Source organism: Barbus barbus, assembly GCF_936440315.1.
Source record: "Barbus barbus genome assembly, chromosome: 17".
Taxonomy (NCBI): Eukaryota; Metazoa; Chordata; class Actinopteri; order Cypriniformes; family Cyprinidae; genus Barbus; species Barbus barbus.
Genome location: NC_136745.1, coordinates 31,429,710 through 31,446,811, shown reverse-complemented (window position 1 = coordinate 31,446,811; position 17,102 = coordinate 31,429,710). Strand labels below are relative to the sequence as shown.

Below are 17,102 nucleotides of genomic sequence, written 5' to 3'. Positions count from 1 at the left end.
TATAACCAACATAGCTGAAATATTTTACATAAGAAGAACAAATGAAAAACAAAAAAGAACAGGAAAAAATCTATTAATTAAACTCGCAGTCTGAGCCGAATTTATTGACAGCTCAAGCTCATTTGGTGGAACTGAGGATGAAACACTGATTCCTTTATTTAATCAGTGTATAAAGACTCAAAACTCTTGGAATAGTTTGCTACTTTATATGAGTAACACCTGGATTCTTCCAGTCTTTTTCAGTGAAAGGATATCATTTGTTGCTATAAAGGGAAACTAGTATGGCAGTGAATTACAGTTATTTTTTTATTTTGTTTGGGAAATGTTTTATTCATAAACAAAAATGTGCTAAATCAATGCCTTCTTTTCCACATCTCTTACTTGAAACTGATGCTTTCCTTAAATCTCTGAGGTTGATTAAGAACAAGAAAAGATGAAATATTATGATGATTGTTTTGGTAATACCAGTGATGTATAAGTCTGTTTTAGTAAGTTATTATTAGCTATTCGTCTGTATGCACCTATTTATCTTTGAAAGGAAACTTTACAAGACGTGTTGTGTTGTTTTGTTCTTCCTGTAAAGGGTCTGTTTGTTATGTATGTGTTGTATTTGTCTTAATGTTTGCATAATTAAAAAATGAAAAATATATAGATTAAACATTGTGAGCTTTCTTACAGAGAATCTGGAATCTGAGGGAGCAAAAAAATCTAAATATTGAGAAAATCTCCTTTAAAGTTGTTCAAATGAAGTTCTTAGCAATGCATATTACTAATCAAAAATGAAGTTTTGATATATTTACGGTAGGAAATGTACTAAATATCTTCATGGAACATGATCTTAATATCCTAATGATTTTTGTCATAAAAGAGAAATGTATAATTTTGATCCATACAATGTATTGTTGTCTATTGCTACAGATATACCTGTGCTACTCATGACTGCTTTTGTGCTGCAGGGACATTTGTGTTTGTAACAAATGACAAATTTTGACAAATTGAGTTGATAATAAAGTTGGACTGAACTAAAAATTAAGCATTGGAACATTTAGTTCTGTAATCATCGACCAATTTGTGAGTTTAATATCAGAAATGCAAACCGTTATAATCTCTCTCATGCAGTGCACACAACCGGAAGTGGCCTAAGAAATGTCCGGTTTTCGCTGTCGGTTCGCTGAAGTGACTCACTTGAATCTTTGGAGCGTCTTGCGTCACGAATCCGCCCGCGCTGGAGTGTGACGTCATCAGGCCATCATGGCGGAGTACGGTGAGCTGATGAACCTGAGGAGACGATTCAAGACAAACGAACAAGAAGAGGAAGACGAACAGAGTGAGGAACACACACACACACACACACACGCACACACACACACACACACACACACACACTAAATATCAGCGGCTTTAGCTGAACTCTGCTGGAGTGTGTGCAGAGGTGGGTAGAGTACTCAAAAACTGTACTCAAGTAAAAGTGAAAGTAATAGTCTCAATAGTTACTTGAGTAAGAGTAAAAAAGTATCGGATAAAAAAACTACTCAAGTAGTTAGTTACTCGCTACTTTGGATCATGTACTGAATATAGTCTATTTTTATTTAGATATATAGATTACATTTATGTAATGTGTGTGTGTGCGCCATTCAAAATATTTTTATTTTTGTTTTATATTTTAATGTAATTTATTTCAGTGATGCAAATCAGAATTTTCATCAGCCTTTCCCCCAGTCTTCAGAGTCACATAATCCTTCAGAAATCATGTTGATTTATTATCAGTGCTGACATTTTTAGCTTTCTATTCATCAAAGAATACGGAACAAAATGTCACAGGTTCCACAAAATATTAAGCAGCAAAACTGTTTCCAACACTGGTAATGAATCGATATATTATAATGCTTTCTGAAGGATCATATGACTCCGAAAACTGGAGTAGCAGCTGATGAAAATTCTGATTTGCATCACTGAATTAAATTATATTTTAAAGTAAATTAATTATGTATTATCCTATAACCTCTGAAAACGCCTCACATGACTGCTCTGAACATAACAAAACAAATGCATATTGACGGATCTTCTGTTCTGCAAAATGTAAACAAATGTAGCCTATATTTTAGCAAGCGTAAATATTGTAAAAATATGAATATTAATTGTGAGTAGAACAGGCCGCTGCGCAGAGCTAACGCGGGTTCCGCAGGTGTTCATTGCATACTCTGTGACAGCTTATTTAATGTATAAATTATACATTGTATTTAATGTAAGGTACAAACTGGTGATGTCATAGTGGTATCGTGGCCTATACCTGTGGAACAGTAGACAGCACACGCGGTGTTCATCTAATAAAGATCTTCAGAATCGACTCAAAAGAATGAATCATTCGCGAATGGGCATCGTTCATTGCCCAGAGAAAAGTAGACGGCGCGTTTGGAATAAACCGAAGCATTTTTAACTTGTATTGCATTAAGATACAGTAACGAGAGGAGAGTCGCCCACAGTAACGAAGTAAAAGTACCGTTTTTTCTCTAAAAATATACTTGAGTAAGAGTAAAAGTACCCATTTTAAAATATACTCTAAAAGTATTAGTTACCCAAAAAATGTACTCAAGTAAATGTAACTTGTTACTATCCACCTCTGAGTGTGTGTGCGTCGCATCAGCTGTGTTTAGATACACAGGCTCTGGTGTTGTGTTGTACAGTATCTCTGGTGTCGTGTCGGTGTAGATGTACAGTATCTCTGGTGTTGTGTTGGTGTAGATGTACAGTATCTCTGGTGTCGTGTCGGTGTAGATGTTGGTGTAGATGTATGGTATCTCTGGTGTTGTGTCGGTGTAGATGTACGGTATCTCTGGTGTAGATGTTGGTGTAGATGTACGGTATCTCTGGTGTAGATGTTGGTGTAGATGTACAGTATCTCTGGTGTCGTGTCGGTGTAGATGTACGGTATCTCTGGTGTCGTGTCGGTGTAGATGTACGGTATCTCTGGTGTCGTGTCGGTGTAGATGTACGGTAACTCTGGTGTCGTGTCGGTGTAGATGTACGGTAACTCTGGTGTCGTGTCGGTGTAGATGTACAGTATCTCTGGTGTCGTGTCGGTGTAGATGTACGGTATCTCTGGTGTCGTGTCGGTGTAGATGTACGGTAACTCTGGTGTTGTGTCGGTGTAGATGTACGGTATCTCTGGTGTCGTGTCGGTGTAGATGTACGGTATCTCTGGTGTCGTGTCGGTGTAGATGTACGGTATCTCTGGTGTCGTGTCGGTGTAGATGTACGGTAACTCTGGTGTTGTGTCGGTGTAGATGTACGGTATCTCTGGTGTCGTGTCGGTGTAGATGTACGGTAACTCTGGTGTTGTGTCGGTGTAGATGTACAGTATCTCTGGTGTCGTGTCGGTGTAGATGTACAGTATCTCTGGTGTCGTGTCGGTGTAGATGTACAGTATCTCTGGTGTCGTGTCGGTGTAGATGTACAGTATCTCTGGTGTCGTGTCGGTGTAGATGTGCGGTATCTCTGGTGTCGTGTCGGTGTAGATGTACAGTATCTCTGGTGTCGTGTCGGTGTAGATGTGCGGTATCTCTGGTGTAGATGTTGGTGTAGATGTACGGTATCTCTGGTGTAGATGTTGGTGTAGATGTGCGGTATCTCTGGTGTAGATGTCGGTGTAGATGTGCGGTATCTCTGGTGTAGATGTCGGTGTAGATGTGCGGTATCTCTGGTGTAGATGTCGGTGTAGATGTACGGTATCTCTGGTGTCGTGTTGGTGTAGATGTACGGTATCTCTGGTGTCGTGTTGGTGTAGATGTACGGTATCTCTGGTGTCGTGTTGGTGTAGATGTACGGTATCTCTGGTGTCGTGTTGGTGTAGATGTACGGTATCTCTGGTGTCGTGTTGGTGTAGATGTGCAGTATCTCTGGTGTAGATGTTGGTGTAGATGTACAGTATCTCTGGTGTCGTGTCGGTGTAGATGTGCAGTATCTCTGGTGTAGATGTCGGTGTAGATGTACAGTATCTCTGGTGTCGTGTTGGTGTAGATGTACAGTATCTCTGGTGTCGTGTCAGTGTAGATGTACGGTATCTCTGGTGTCGTGTTGGTGTAGATGTACGGTATCTCTGGTGTCGTGTTGGTGTAGATGTGCGGTATCTCTGGTGTAGATGTTGGTGTAGATGTACGGTATCTCTGGTGTTGTGTCGGTGTAGATGTGCAGTATCTCTGGTGTAGATGTACGGTATCTCTGGTGTCGTGTTGGTGTAGATGTACGGTATCTCTGGTGTTGTGTCGGTGTAGATGTGCAGTATCTCTGGTGTAGATGTACAGTATCTCTGGTGTCGTGTAGATGTACGGTATCTCTGGTGTCGTGTTGGTGTAGATGTACGGTATCTCTGGTGTCGTGTTGGTGTAGATGTGCGGTATCTCTGGTGTAGATGTTGGTGTAGATGTACGGTATCTCTGGTGTCGTGTCGGTGTAGATGTGCGGTATCTCTGGTGTAGATGTTGGTGTAGATGTGCGGTATCTCTGGTGTAGATGTTGGTGTAGATGTACAGTATCTCTGGTGTCGTGTCGGTGTAGATGTGCAGTATCTCTGGTGTAGATGTTGGTGTAGATGTACGGTATCTCTGGTGTCGTGTCGGTGTAGATGTGCGGTATCTCTGGTGTAGATGTCGGTGTAGATGTACGGTATCTCTGGTGTAGATGTTGGTGTAGATGTACAGTATCTCTGGTGTCGTGTCGGTGTAGATGTGCAGTATCTCTGGTGTAGATGTACGGTATCTCTGGTGTAGATGTCGGTGTAGATGTGCGGTATCTCTGGTGTAGATGTCGGTGTAGATGTGCGGTATCTCTGGTGTAGATGTTGGTGTAGATGTACGGTATCTCTGGTGTAGATGTTGGTGTAGATGTACGGTATCTCTGGTGTCGTGTTGGTGTAGATGTACGGTATCTCTGGTGTCGTGTTGGTGTAGATGTAGATGTCGGTGTAGATGTACGGTATCTCTGGTGTAGATGTTGGTGTAGATGATTCAAGATTCAAGAGTTTTATTTGTCACATACACAATTATACAGAGTATAACCAGCAGTGAAATGTAGGTCAGGTCCGCTCCAAGGACAATGCAATTATAAAGTATACAAATATTAAGAGAAGAAAAGTAGAAAAAAATAAAAAAAATAAAATAAAAGAATAAAATAAAAAGATAGATAAAAAATATAAATATAAATGTGCAGGTCAGTATGTTGTTGACTTAAATAGTACTAAGAGGAATGTGCAAAATAATGTGCAAAAAAGTTGTACAGGGTATATAATAGCAGCAATATGAGGTAGAGAAAAATTATGAATAGCTTATTGATATGGTGATATAACATGGAGTCAAGTGATGTTATGACACAGAGTTAGAGTTTAGGAGCCTGATGGCCTGAGGGAAGAAGCTCCTCCTAAGTCTCTCAGTTTTTGCCATCAGGCTACGGAAGCGCTTACCAGATGGAAGCAAAGTGAATAGCTGGTTACCAGGGTGATTTGAGTCCTTGATTATTTTGACAGCTCTATTTTTGCAGCGTTTGAGGTAGATGTCCTGCAGAGAGGGGAGAGCAGACCCTGAGATGCGCTCAGCTAAGCGCACAACTCTCTGTAGTGCTTTGCAGTCCTGATTGGAGCTGTTTCCATACCACACTGAGATGCACTGAGTCAATACACTTTCTATGGTCCCTGAATAGAAAGTTCAGATGTGCGGTATCTCTGGTGTAGATGTTGGTGTAGATGTACAGTATCTCTGGTGTAGATGTTGGTGTAGATGTGCGGTATCTCTGGTGTAGATGTCGGTGTAGATGTGCGGTATCTCTGGTGTAGATGTTGGTGTAGATGTACGGTATCTCTGGTGTAGATGTTGGTGTAGATGTATGGTATTTCTGGTGTTGTGTTGGTGTAGATGTACAGTATCTCTGGTGTTGTGTCGGTGTAGATGTACGGTATCTCTGGTGTAGATGTTGGTGTAGATGTACGGTATCTCTGGTGTAGATGTTGGTGTAGATGTATGGTATTTCTGGTGTCGTGTCGGTGTAGATGTACGGTATCTCTGGTGTAGATGTTGGTGTAGATGTGCAGTATCTCTGGTGTTGTGTTGGTGTAGATGTACAGTATTTCTGGTGTTGTGTCGGTGTAGATGTACGGTATCTCTGGTGTAGATGTTGGTGTAGATGTACGGTATCTCTGGTGTCGTGTCGGTGTAGATGTACGGTATCTCTGGTGTAGATGTTGGTGTAGATGTGCAGTATCTCTGGTGTTGTGTTGGTGTAGATGTACAGTATCTCTGGTGTTGTGTCGGTGTAGATGTACGGTATCTCTGGTGTAGATGTTGGTGTAGATGTACGGTATCTCTGGTGTAGATGTTGGTGTAGATGTATGGTATTTCTGGTGTTGTGTCAGTGTAGATGTACGGTATCTCTGGTGTAGATGTTGGTGTAGATGTGCAGTATCTCTGGTGTTGTGTTGGTGTAGATGTACGGTATCTCTGGTGTCGTGTTGGTGTAGATGTACGGTATCTCTGGTGTCGTGTCGGTGTAGATGTACGGTATCTCTGGTGTAGATGTTGGTGTAGATGTGCAGTATCTCTGGTGTTGTGTTGGTGTAGATGTACAGTATCTCTGGTGTCGTGTCGGTGTAGATGTGCGGTATCTCTGGTGTAGATGTTGGTGTAGATGTGCGGTATCTCTGGTGTTGTGTTGGTGTAGATGTACGGTAACTCTGGTGTCGTGTTGGTGTAGATGTACAGTATCTCTGGTGTAGATGTTGGTGTAGATGTACAGTATCTCTGGTGTAGATGTTGGTGTAGATGTACAGTATCTCTGGTGTAGATGTTGGTGTAGATGTACAGTATCTCTGGTGTAGATGTTGGTGTAGATGTACAGTATCTCTGGTGTAGATGTTGGTGTAGATGTACGGTACAGGGCTCCAAACTGCGACTAAAATGGTCGCATTTGCGACCAAAAATATTAATTTGCGAGTGAAGTTTTTGCTGAGGTCGCCACTGGCGACTATATATAATTTGCATGAAAGGACTTTTTTCCCGATTGTTTTGCGCTCACATCTTTTGTTATGTTCACGTATTAAACTTACATAAGACGATGCGCATCAAAGTTTTACTGGAAAAGAGTTTCAAACAGTCCTCGTCTCTGCCGCACAGACCTGAAAGGGCCTGTTTACACCTGGTCACTTCATGCATTTTCTCTGATCGGACCTTAAATAACTTTTTCTTTTGTATTAGGAAATAAAGATGACCAAAAAATTGTGACTAATTTGTTTATTTAACAGCTGTGGTGGTGGTTATGGCTTATACCACCCTTCCATCTGGCATCCTTCCATTCCATAAAGTAATCGGTTTCATTTTCAGAAGGGGTGATGGTGGGGATATGCTTGTCATCAGTGCATCCAAGCTTCCACACTGGAAGTCCTGAAGGAAATTCGGATTATTGGGTTACTTCCAGATGTCACAGAATGATGTTATCAAGTGAACATCATTTATCAGATCAGCCTCATTTAAACCAATTTTTAAACCACTGACTTACAGTCCTGTGAAACCCCTCTTTGACGGATTTGTGCCCAGGAAAAAATTCTCAGAATGGGTGTGAGAGGGATGCACACTTTCCTTAGAATCTGCATACAGTGGACTTCTAATGTGCTCTGCATCTCCGATGTTTTAAAGTGCATTTTTCTTATTTTGCAAATTATCTTCCAATAGGGTAAGAAATTAAAAGTATTCTTGTTTCCGTTTGCATTAAGATTATTTTTCTTACCCTATGGCGGACAATTTTACTTGTTTTATGTAAAAGGCACTTAAAAGGAAAATCCCCCAGGAAAAATGATTAAATATAGACAATTATATAAGATGCATATTAAGAATTTTTTTATATTTGTACTTGAAATAAGACAAAAATACTTGGTAAGAAAATCTATTTTGCAGCGTGAATGAATGAATAAGTTATTTAAACTTTGCTAACACTATAAAAAGGGGGAGGAGACCGAAAGAAACTCTGGGTTTACCGAAGAAAACCTGCTCCCGACCAGGTTAGGTTCACAGAGTAAGTTACTACGGTAACTGACTCGGAATATAAGTTACCTCTCTTTCAGAAACGGGCTTGACTTACCCTGCTTTCTCGGGTTTGACAAACCTCCCATTTTGAAACCGAAAACCCAGAGTTTCCCTGATTTCAGGGTTAACATACTCAGAGTTTTCACTTAACGTCCTTTCTGAAACGGGCCCCTGCAGGTTCTGGTTGTTGTTGTTATCAGTCAGTGTTATATTGTTGTTGTTGTTGTGTGTTCTCCTGCAGGTTCTAGTTGTTGTTGTTATCAGTCAGTGTTATATTGTTGTTGTTGTTGTGTGTTCTCCTGCAGGTTCTGGTTGTTGTTGTTATCAGTCAGTGTTATATTGTTGTTGTTGTTGTTGTGTGTTCTCCTGCAGGTTCTGGTTGTTGTTGTTATCAGTCAGTGTTATATTGTTGTTGTTGTTGTGTGTTCTCCTGCAGGTTCTGGTTGTTGTTGTTATCAGTCAGTGTTATATTGTTGTTGTTGTTGTGTGTTCTCCTGCAGGTTCTGGTTGTTGTTGTTATCAGTCAGTGTTATATTGTTGTTGTTGTTGTGTGTTCTCCTGCAGGTTCTAGTTGTTGTTGTTATCAGTCAGTGTTATATTGTTGTTGTTGTTGTGTGTTCTCCTGCAGGTTCTAGTTGTTGTTGTTATCAGTCAGTGTTATATTGTTGTTGTTGTTGTGTGTTCTCCTGCAGGTTCTAGTTGTTGTTGTTATCAGTCAGTGTTATATTGTTGTTGTGTGTTCTCCTGCAGGTTCTGGTTGTTGTTGTTATCAGTCAGTGTTATATTGTTGTTGTTGTTGTGTGTTCTCCTGCAGGTTCTAGTTGTTGTTGTTATCAGTCAGTGTTATATTGTTGTTGTTGTTGTGTGTTCTCCTGCAGGTTCTAGTTGTTGTTGTTATCAGTCAGTGTTATATTGTTGTTGTGTGTTCTCCTGCAGGTTCTGGTTGTTGTTGTTATCAGTCAGTGTTATATTGTTGTTGTTGTTGTTGTTGTTGTTGTTGTTGTTGTTGTTGTGTGTTCTCCTGCAGGTTCTAGTTGTTGTTGTTATCAGTCAGTGTTATATTGTTGTTGTTGTTGTTGTTGTTGTTGTGTGTTCTCCTGCAGGTTCTAGTTGTTGTTGTTATCAGTCAGTGTTATATTGTTGTTGTTGTTGTTGTGTGTTCTCCTGCTGGTTCTGGTTGTTGTTGTTATCAGTCAGTGTTATATTGTTGTTGTTGGTGGTGTTGTTGTTGTTGTTGTTGTGTGTTCTCCTTAAGGTTCTGGTTGTTGTTGTTATCAGTCAGTGTTATATTGTTGTTGTTGTTGTTGTTGTGTGTTCTCCTGCTGGTTCTGGTTGTTGTTGTTATCAGTCAGTGTTATATTGTTGTTGTTGTTGTGTGTTCTCCTGCTGGTTCTGGTTGTTGTTGTTATCAGTCAGTGTTATATTGTTGTTGTTGGTGGTGTTGTTGTTGTTGTTGTGTGTTCTCCTGCAGGTTCTGGTTGTTGTTGTTATCAGTCAGTGTTATATTGTTGTTGGTGTTGTTATTGTTGTTGTTGTGTTTTCTCCTGCAGGTTCTGGTCCTGATGAGGCTGTGGAGGAGAAAGCCTCGGCTCGGATCAACCGGCACTCAGTCTTCTGGATCCTGGCGTCTGTCGCTCTCACCTACCATCTGGATTTCTTCTCTGTCCTTCTGAACCACAGTGACATTCACAGGTGACTAACTACTAACCTTAACCATAACTAGTACTGTCAGTCACCGCACAGACTCACACACAGCAGCTGTTACTGATGGGTGTGTGTGTGCGCGCTGGGGCATGTGTGTGTGTGTGTGTGTGTGTGTGTCTGTCTGTCTGTGTCTGTCTGTGAGAGTGTGTGTGTGAGAGTGTGTGAGTGAGAGTGTGTGAGTGTGTGGTCAGATTGCAGTGCTATAATCGTATCACAGCTCCTCAGTGTCAAACAGCTGAAGCTCTTTTCTTCTTATCCTGGTTTGCCATACAGATTACAGATCTCTGGTTACCAGGAGAGAACTTACACGCTAACAACACACAGCACACACACACACACACACACACACGCCTTCATAGTTAAACAATGAAACACCATGAACTCTACTCAACTCTGCAAACTCAGAACTCTATAGAAGTTAGTCAGGAGCATCTGGTGCAGATTCATGAAAATCTTCTTAAGAAAGATGACATTTCTTAAGAAAAATTCTAAGAAGGTGGTACAAATGTTCAAAAGAGGTTCTTAAATATTTTCTTAAGAACATTTTTAGAAGAATTTGGAAATTAGATAAAAATAAAAGCTTCACACACAGTCATGATGAGTATTGTTCTCATTGATGTCACTTGTGCACGTCTGGTTATAATAATATGTCTTTATATGTAAACTAGAGTTCTGTTGTGATGTTTAATATTTGAAATTCATATTATTAAAGAAATAACCTTTAGGGATTTAAAATAAATAGTTTGTTGTCCTAATGTTATTTACAATAATTTTAAGGAACATTATTTTCAGGAATTAAAATTAAGTTTTGTCTTAAGAAAAAAAATAAGGACATTTCTTAAGTTAAATATGAAGAAAACAGTGGTTAGTGCTGTCAAACGATTAATCGCGATTAATTACATCCAAAATAAAAGTTTTTGTTTACATAATATATGTGTGTGTAATTGTGTATATTTATTATGTATATATAAATACACATGCATGCATATATTTAAGAAAATATGTAATGTTTTTATATTAAATATGTTTATATATGATATAAATTATATGAATATAAATATATACATGTAAATATTTGCAAAATATATACTGTATGTGTGTGTACTTATATATACATAATAAATATACACAGTACACACATATATTATGTAAACAAAAATGTTTTACTTTGTATGCGATTAATTTACATTTACGTTTACATTAATTCATTTAGCTGACGCTTTTATCCAAAGCGACTTACAATTGCTATATATGTCAGAGGTCGCACGCCTCTGGAGCAACTAGGGGTTAAGTGTCTTGCTCAGGGACACATTGGTGTCTCACAGTGGATTCGAACCCGGGTCTCTCACACCAAAGGCATGTGTCTTATCCACTGTGCCATCACCACCACTAATTGCGATTAATCGTTTGACAGCACTATTTTTTAAGAATATTTTGTGAATTGGCCTCCTGGTCTTCACGAGTCACTGGTAGTGTCTGGTATTTTAGTATAATTAAGATGCTTTTTATAGTATTTATTAGTGAGTTTTTAGTTTTATTTTAAGTTTTCATGTAAAATTTTAATTAAAGTTTATTTTTTATTGTTATTTTAGTTTTGTCTTTTATGTGTAGTTTTTATTAATTTTATTTCAGGTTTTAATTTGAGTTGTTTTAGTATGTCAAGTTAAACTAAATGAAAATGACAAATGTTTCAAACAGCTGAAATAAAGTAACTTTTTTATTTAACTTTAAATGCTTTTCATAGTTTTCGTTATCTTGAGCAATATAACTTGTGTTTGTTTGTTTGCTGTTGTTTTATTGTATTTGTTATTTTTGTATTTTTGAATTGTTTTTGCCATGAAAATAGCCTAAGATGCTAGAGGCGTGTCAGGAGGTCTGATCTGGTTTGGTGTGCTGCAGCTGGTGGTTTTGCGTGGGTCTGGTGCTGCTGGCGCTGTGTCTCGCTCTGGCCTTGTTCTGTATGGTGTATCTGGAGTGGTTCAGAGGAATCAAGCAGTATGATGAGGAGTATCCAGCTGTTCCAGCCGTCACCACCGCAGCCTTCATCGCCGCGTCCTGCAGGTCTGAACCCACTCCTCCGTCTCTGAAGACCACCGCTCTGCTACATCACTTTAACACACTTCAACGCATTCACCCTTCAATCTCATTACTGACATTTTACACTTAAAAAAAAAAAAGTCCCATTATTTTCAGAGCTGCTGTTTCGACTGTTAATAGGACATTTTAATGGTCACAAGCAAGTTAGCACCAAAGTACTAAAAGCACCTTTTAATATGTTGCAGTTTTAATCATGTATAATCATTTACTCATATTAAAGTAATTATAATTTTGTTTGTCATAAAATCCTGTTACGATACAATGAATCGTTCTTAAATAGGCTTTTTTATTATATTTTTTTAATGATATAAATTTTATTTTTAATTTTTCACTTGAATATTAAGTTTCCTAAAACATCAGTACATTTTCATGATCCTACAGTGTTTTGTATCTTGTGAGTGTTATCATTGATATACTGTTATAGTTATCAATTATAGTATTTTATAGTATTTTTCATTTTAAATTTAGTTAAAATAGTAGTTAGAAAGTTTTAGTTAACTCTCATAACTCAGATGATTGAATAGCGTCTCATTTAAACTCTAGTAGAGATGGGGAGTTCGGTTCATTTATAGGAATCTGACTGCTTTCAATGAATCAATTCAGATCTCTGATTCAGTGATTCATTAACATCATAATTAGACATGCATTGATACCATTGTTTCAGAAACGATCCGGTCCGATAATGAAAATTCTGAGGATCTGCCGATTCCGATCCGATACCAGCGCAGTTTTATTAAATCAGTGTAGAATTTCTGTACTTCTGTGTGTTGACCTGATCTTCACTCTTGTGTATGTTAAACACAATCTGCTAAATATAGACAACAGGGCATTAGTGCACAATCGTTTTATAAAATTTAAACATTTAGTGAATCTATATTATTTAGTGGGGAACAAATAAAAGTTAATAAGTGTAGGACTAAATCTGGTAAAATGTTAGACTTTGCTCTTTGTATTGTTGTAAAATACATTCATGAAAAACAAGTAAATATATATATATATATATATACTATAAAATTAAAAGACATTTCTTTTAAATGTATAGCACACTAATGAAGGCAGCAACACATGATAGATGGGACAGAACAAGAAAGGCTATTAATAATCTTTTATTGTGTATTATAATACGAGAGGGTATGGCTCCAGTACAGAGCGACACAAAGTGCTTTTGCACAGAATGATTGCTAGCTTCGAGATTCTTTCTGGAGTGGATTCTGAGCTTAGTTTTGAACAGCAGGTGGCGCTGCATGCTTCAGAAACAGCCGTACTCTGCTTGTTTCCAAATCCTTACACACACTTGAACCTAAAATAATCATTCAGAAGATTCGAAAAGGTTGAAGCGAATTACAATGTAAGCTCAGAATCGATTTCAGAGAAAATCGCGATGCGTTCAGAAGATTGCTCCACGAATCGATTCGGCATCGATTTATGGTCCCAGACCTACTGTTTATTATTAAATATAGTTTGGTTTGCTGCATATAAATGAAAATGATTAATTACTTTCCGTTTCGTTAATTTAGTGTAAAGTGTTTGTTCAGTGTTTTTGTTATCGATGTGTTTCAGCTTGAACATCGCTCTGTGGCCCGTCTGGTCATTCTTCACGCCGGTGATTCTGTTCACACAGTTCATGGGTGTGGTGATGCTGATCTCACTGCTGGGCTGAAACACATGGTGAGAGAGTGTGTGAGTGAGTGAGTGAGTGTGTGTGTGGGTGAGTGAGTGAGAGTGTGAGTCTGTGTGAGTGAGTGTGTGTGAGTGAGTGTGTGAGTGAGTGTGTGTGAGTGAGTGTGTGAGTGAGTGTGAGTGTGTGTGTGTGAGTGAGTGTGTGTGAGTGAGTGTGTGAGTGAGTGTGAGTGTGTGTGAGTGAGTGTGTGAGTGAGTGTGAGTGAGTGTGTGAGTGAGTGAGTGTGTGTGAGTGAGTGTGAGTGAGTGTGTGAGTGAGTGTGTGTGAGTGAGTGTGAGTGAGTGTGTGAGTGAGTGAGTGTGTGAGTGTGTGTGAGTGAGTGAGTGTGAGTGTGTGAGTGAGTGTGAGTGTGAGTCTGTGTGAGTGTGTGTGAGTGTGTGTGAGTGAGTGTGTGTGAGTGTGTGAGTGAGTGAGTGTGAGTCTGTGTGTGAGTGCATGTGTGTGTGAGTCTGTGAGTCTGTCTGTGTGAGTGTGTGTGAGTCTGTGTGAGTGTGTGTGGGTGAGTGAGTGGGTGTGTGTGTGGGTGAGTGTGTGTGAGTCTGTGAGTGAGTGTGTGAGTGAGTGAGTGTGAGTCTGTGTGAGTGTGTGTGGGTGAGTGAGTGAGTGTGTGTGAGTGTGTGTGTGTGTGTGAGTGAGTGAGAGTGAGTCTGTGTGTGAGTGCGTGTGAGTGAGTGTGTGAGTGAGTGTGTGAGTGAGTGTGTGAGTGAGTGAGTGTGAGTCTGTGTGTGAGTGCGTGTGTGTGTGAGTCTGTGTGAGTCTGTCTGTGTGAGTGTGTGTGTGGGTGAGTGAGTGAGAGTGTGAGTGTGTGTGAGTCTGTGAGTGAGTGTGTGTATGTGAGAGTGTGAGTGGGTGTGTGAGTGTGTGAGTGAGAGTGAGTCTGTGTGTGAGTGAGTGCGTGTGTGTGTGTGAGTGAGTGCGTGTGTGTGTGAGTGAGTGTGTGTGTGAGTGTGTGAGTGAGTGTGTGAGTGAGTGAGTGTGAGTCTGTGTGTGAGTGCGTGTGTGTGTGTGTGAGTCTGTGTGAGTCTGTCTGTGTGAGTGTGTGTGGGTGAGTGAGTGTGAGTCTGTGAGTGAGTGTGTGTATGTGAGAGTGTGTGTGTGTGTGTGTGTGTGAGCGTGTGAGAGTGTGTGTGTGTGTGTGTGTGTGTGAGCGTGTGTGTGTGTGTGTGTGTGTGTGTGAGTGTGTGTGTGTGAGTCTGTGTGTGTGTGTGTGTGAGTGTGTGTGCGTGCGTGTGTGTGCGCGCACATTAAACATGTCTGTTCTGATCAGTCGCAGCTCACCGCATCACGGCTGGAGTCTGTAATGAAGCAGACGGCGACAGATAGAGAGGTCAGCTGATCGGTGACGAACACGTGACGTCTATCTGACCTCTGACCTCTGAGGACTTGCTTTAATAAACGCTGAGGCACAGGAGGAACAGGAGGCGTTTAGTGTTTCCTGAACTTCAGCCTGTCGGAGGTGAACGGGAGGATTCTTTGAGGTCCTGCTGATTAAAAATGCAGATTGCTTCATATTAACTTGAAAACACACCGTTTACTTGGCACTCATGCTTTAATGTTTGTCTGTAATTAACCAAATGCATTAACAGATTAAATAAAGGATGTATTAAATGAAATCTGTTTTTAGTTGCTCATAACGGTCAGCGTTCACGGTTCAGGTCTGAATCTGTGTAAATGAGGTTGTAGAACAAAACGAAGTAATGTGAACCACAGAGATTGTTTTACTCGAATTGAAAACCCATAGGAAGTTCCTGAAGAAAAGCCATGGTGGTTTATCCCTCAGGTTCATCTGTGAGCTGATGTAATGTTTGAACAGCACTATTTCAGATGTGTACTGTGTAAAGGCTGATTTTCAGGGCAGGTTTTTGGTGGATCTGTCAGGTGTTCTCCCTGGATGATGTTTCAGTGATGTGTTTGTTTGTATCTTCATGCTTGCTGTGAATCTGATGCTCTGAATGTGAATTCAAAAATCAGTCCGATTGAAGCGTGAAAAGACGTGAAAGCCAAAGGTGAGCGTTTCTGATTCGTATGAATCTACTGTTCACGTATAATATATAAGACTGCTGTTCTTGATTTGACCTGAATGGAGTTATCACATGAAAACATAGGGTGTCTATGTACTTGTGAGGAGCAGATGTGTGGAAATAGTGCATCTGGGTAATTGAAAGCCTCAGCCAGATGATGTTGTGCTTGAATGTGCTGCTGTCAGCGGGTTACTGAGCTTCAGCAAACACATCCTCAATCTGACCTGTACTGATGCTGTTGCTGCTTTAAATTAATATTCAGAACTTTTTTTCCAGCTTTAACAAACGTTCTTTATATCATAATTGTCAAAATAGTGATTTTTGTAATATGTAAACTAGTTACTTTAACTTTAATTGTAGCAGCTCGTGTTACTATAGCAACAGCTCTATCGGTTAATACGATTATCGGCGAACAAGTATCTGTTTACATAATATAAATGTATTTCTTAATGTGTAAAACTTTTTAAATTAGCACCAGTCTACTGAATGCAACGTTGATGTATAAAATGACCATATTACAGTAATTAATTCGGGATTAAGTGTTTTGAACTTTAGCTGTTAAGAATTAGTTTATAAAAGAGCTGTGAATAAACATCCCGTTCTATAGCAACGGAGCATCTCAGTTAATAGAATTATCTGCGAATCGCTTTATTATAATTTCATTATAGCTACAGGTTCAGTACATATATGACAGCACTTTTTTTGGAATATGAAATAGCGATACGATACGTCAGCACGTATTCTTTTTGACCTGTATGTAAATAATATGGGCCTTTGTATAAACAGACTTAAAAATGAACTTCAGTTATTATCTCGGATCTCATGATTTGATCCCATTAGGACTGGTTCTGAATTCTAACAGAAATACCAATAGAATTTATTTTCTGTAATTATGCGGTTCCCTAATAAAACAATCCGAATTTTCACTCAGAAATTGCTAGAGGCCTAAATGACCCAATTAGTTACAAAGAAACACGCTATAACACAGAATTAAACATGACATTTTGAAGTTACTCCAGTAATCTTTATTTACAACAACAGCGCACTCCTGATCAAACGCTCGCTGATGACATTACGAGAGAATGGCTCTGTGATGATGATGATGATGATAAGCGCGTGATCGCATCTGTCAGACTTTATCAAAGGTCTCCAGGGTCGATCAGCGGAAACCAGCGTGCGCGTCTCGATACCTTTGATCCGGATCACGGCGGAGCTCCAGCGACTGAACGCACGGGATGACTGGAGGCTGACGCGGTGCGTGCGCACGGTAATCCAGGTCAGAGCCGTTATAATAGAAGCTCTTTTGTTGGAGCTCCCTGGCCCGGATCGGTTTCATCTAATTGTGGGTCTCTCTGTAATCGAGCACACCGTCAAATTCGGTTTCTTCCCGCAAACTTTTCTTCAGAAGAGGCTGCGTCTGATTTCAGCCACGTTTCGCAATCCGTCGCACGCAGATTTCGAGTTGCGCGCATTCTTCTGATTGCACATCCGTTATACGAGTCTGCGCTCAACAAAGGGCCGTCCATAAAGAGGCTT

At 39.8% G+C, this 17,102-nt stretch overlaps 1 protein-coding gene across 2 annotated transcripts; it reads left to right on the top strand.

The window, feature by feature from the left end:
* The first annotated feature begins 1,224 nt into the window (after nt 1-1,224).
* Nucleotides 1,225-15,174, top strand: tmem128 (transmembrane protein 128). Of its 2 annotated transcripts, none has more exons than XM_079438941.1 (5): nt 1,225-1,327; nt 9,614-9,755; nt 11,667-11,828; nt 13,425-13,532; nt 14,813-15,174. In XM_079438941.1, the coding sequence occupies exons 1-4, from the start codon at nt 1,252-1,254 to the stop codon at nt 13,522-13,524; spliced, it is 480 nt and encodes a 159-aa protein (XP_079295067.1). In that variant the 5' UTR covers nt 1,225-1,251; the 3' UTR covers nt 13,525-13,532; nt 14,813-15,174. The 2 variants fall into 2 exon arrangements, with proteins under 2 accessions (XP_079295067.1, XP_079295068.1); XM_079438942.1 differs by having other exon boundaries at nt 14,819-15,155.
* The last annotated feature ends 1,928 nt before the right edge of the window (nt 15,175-17,102 follow it).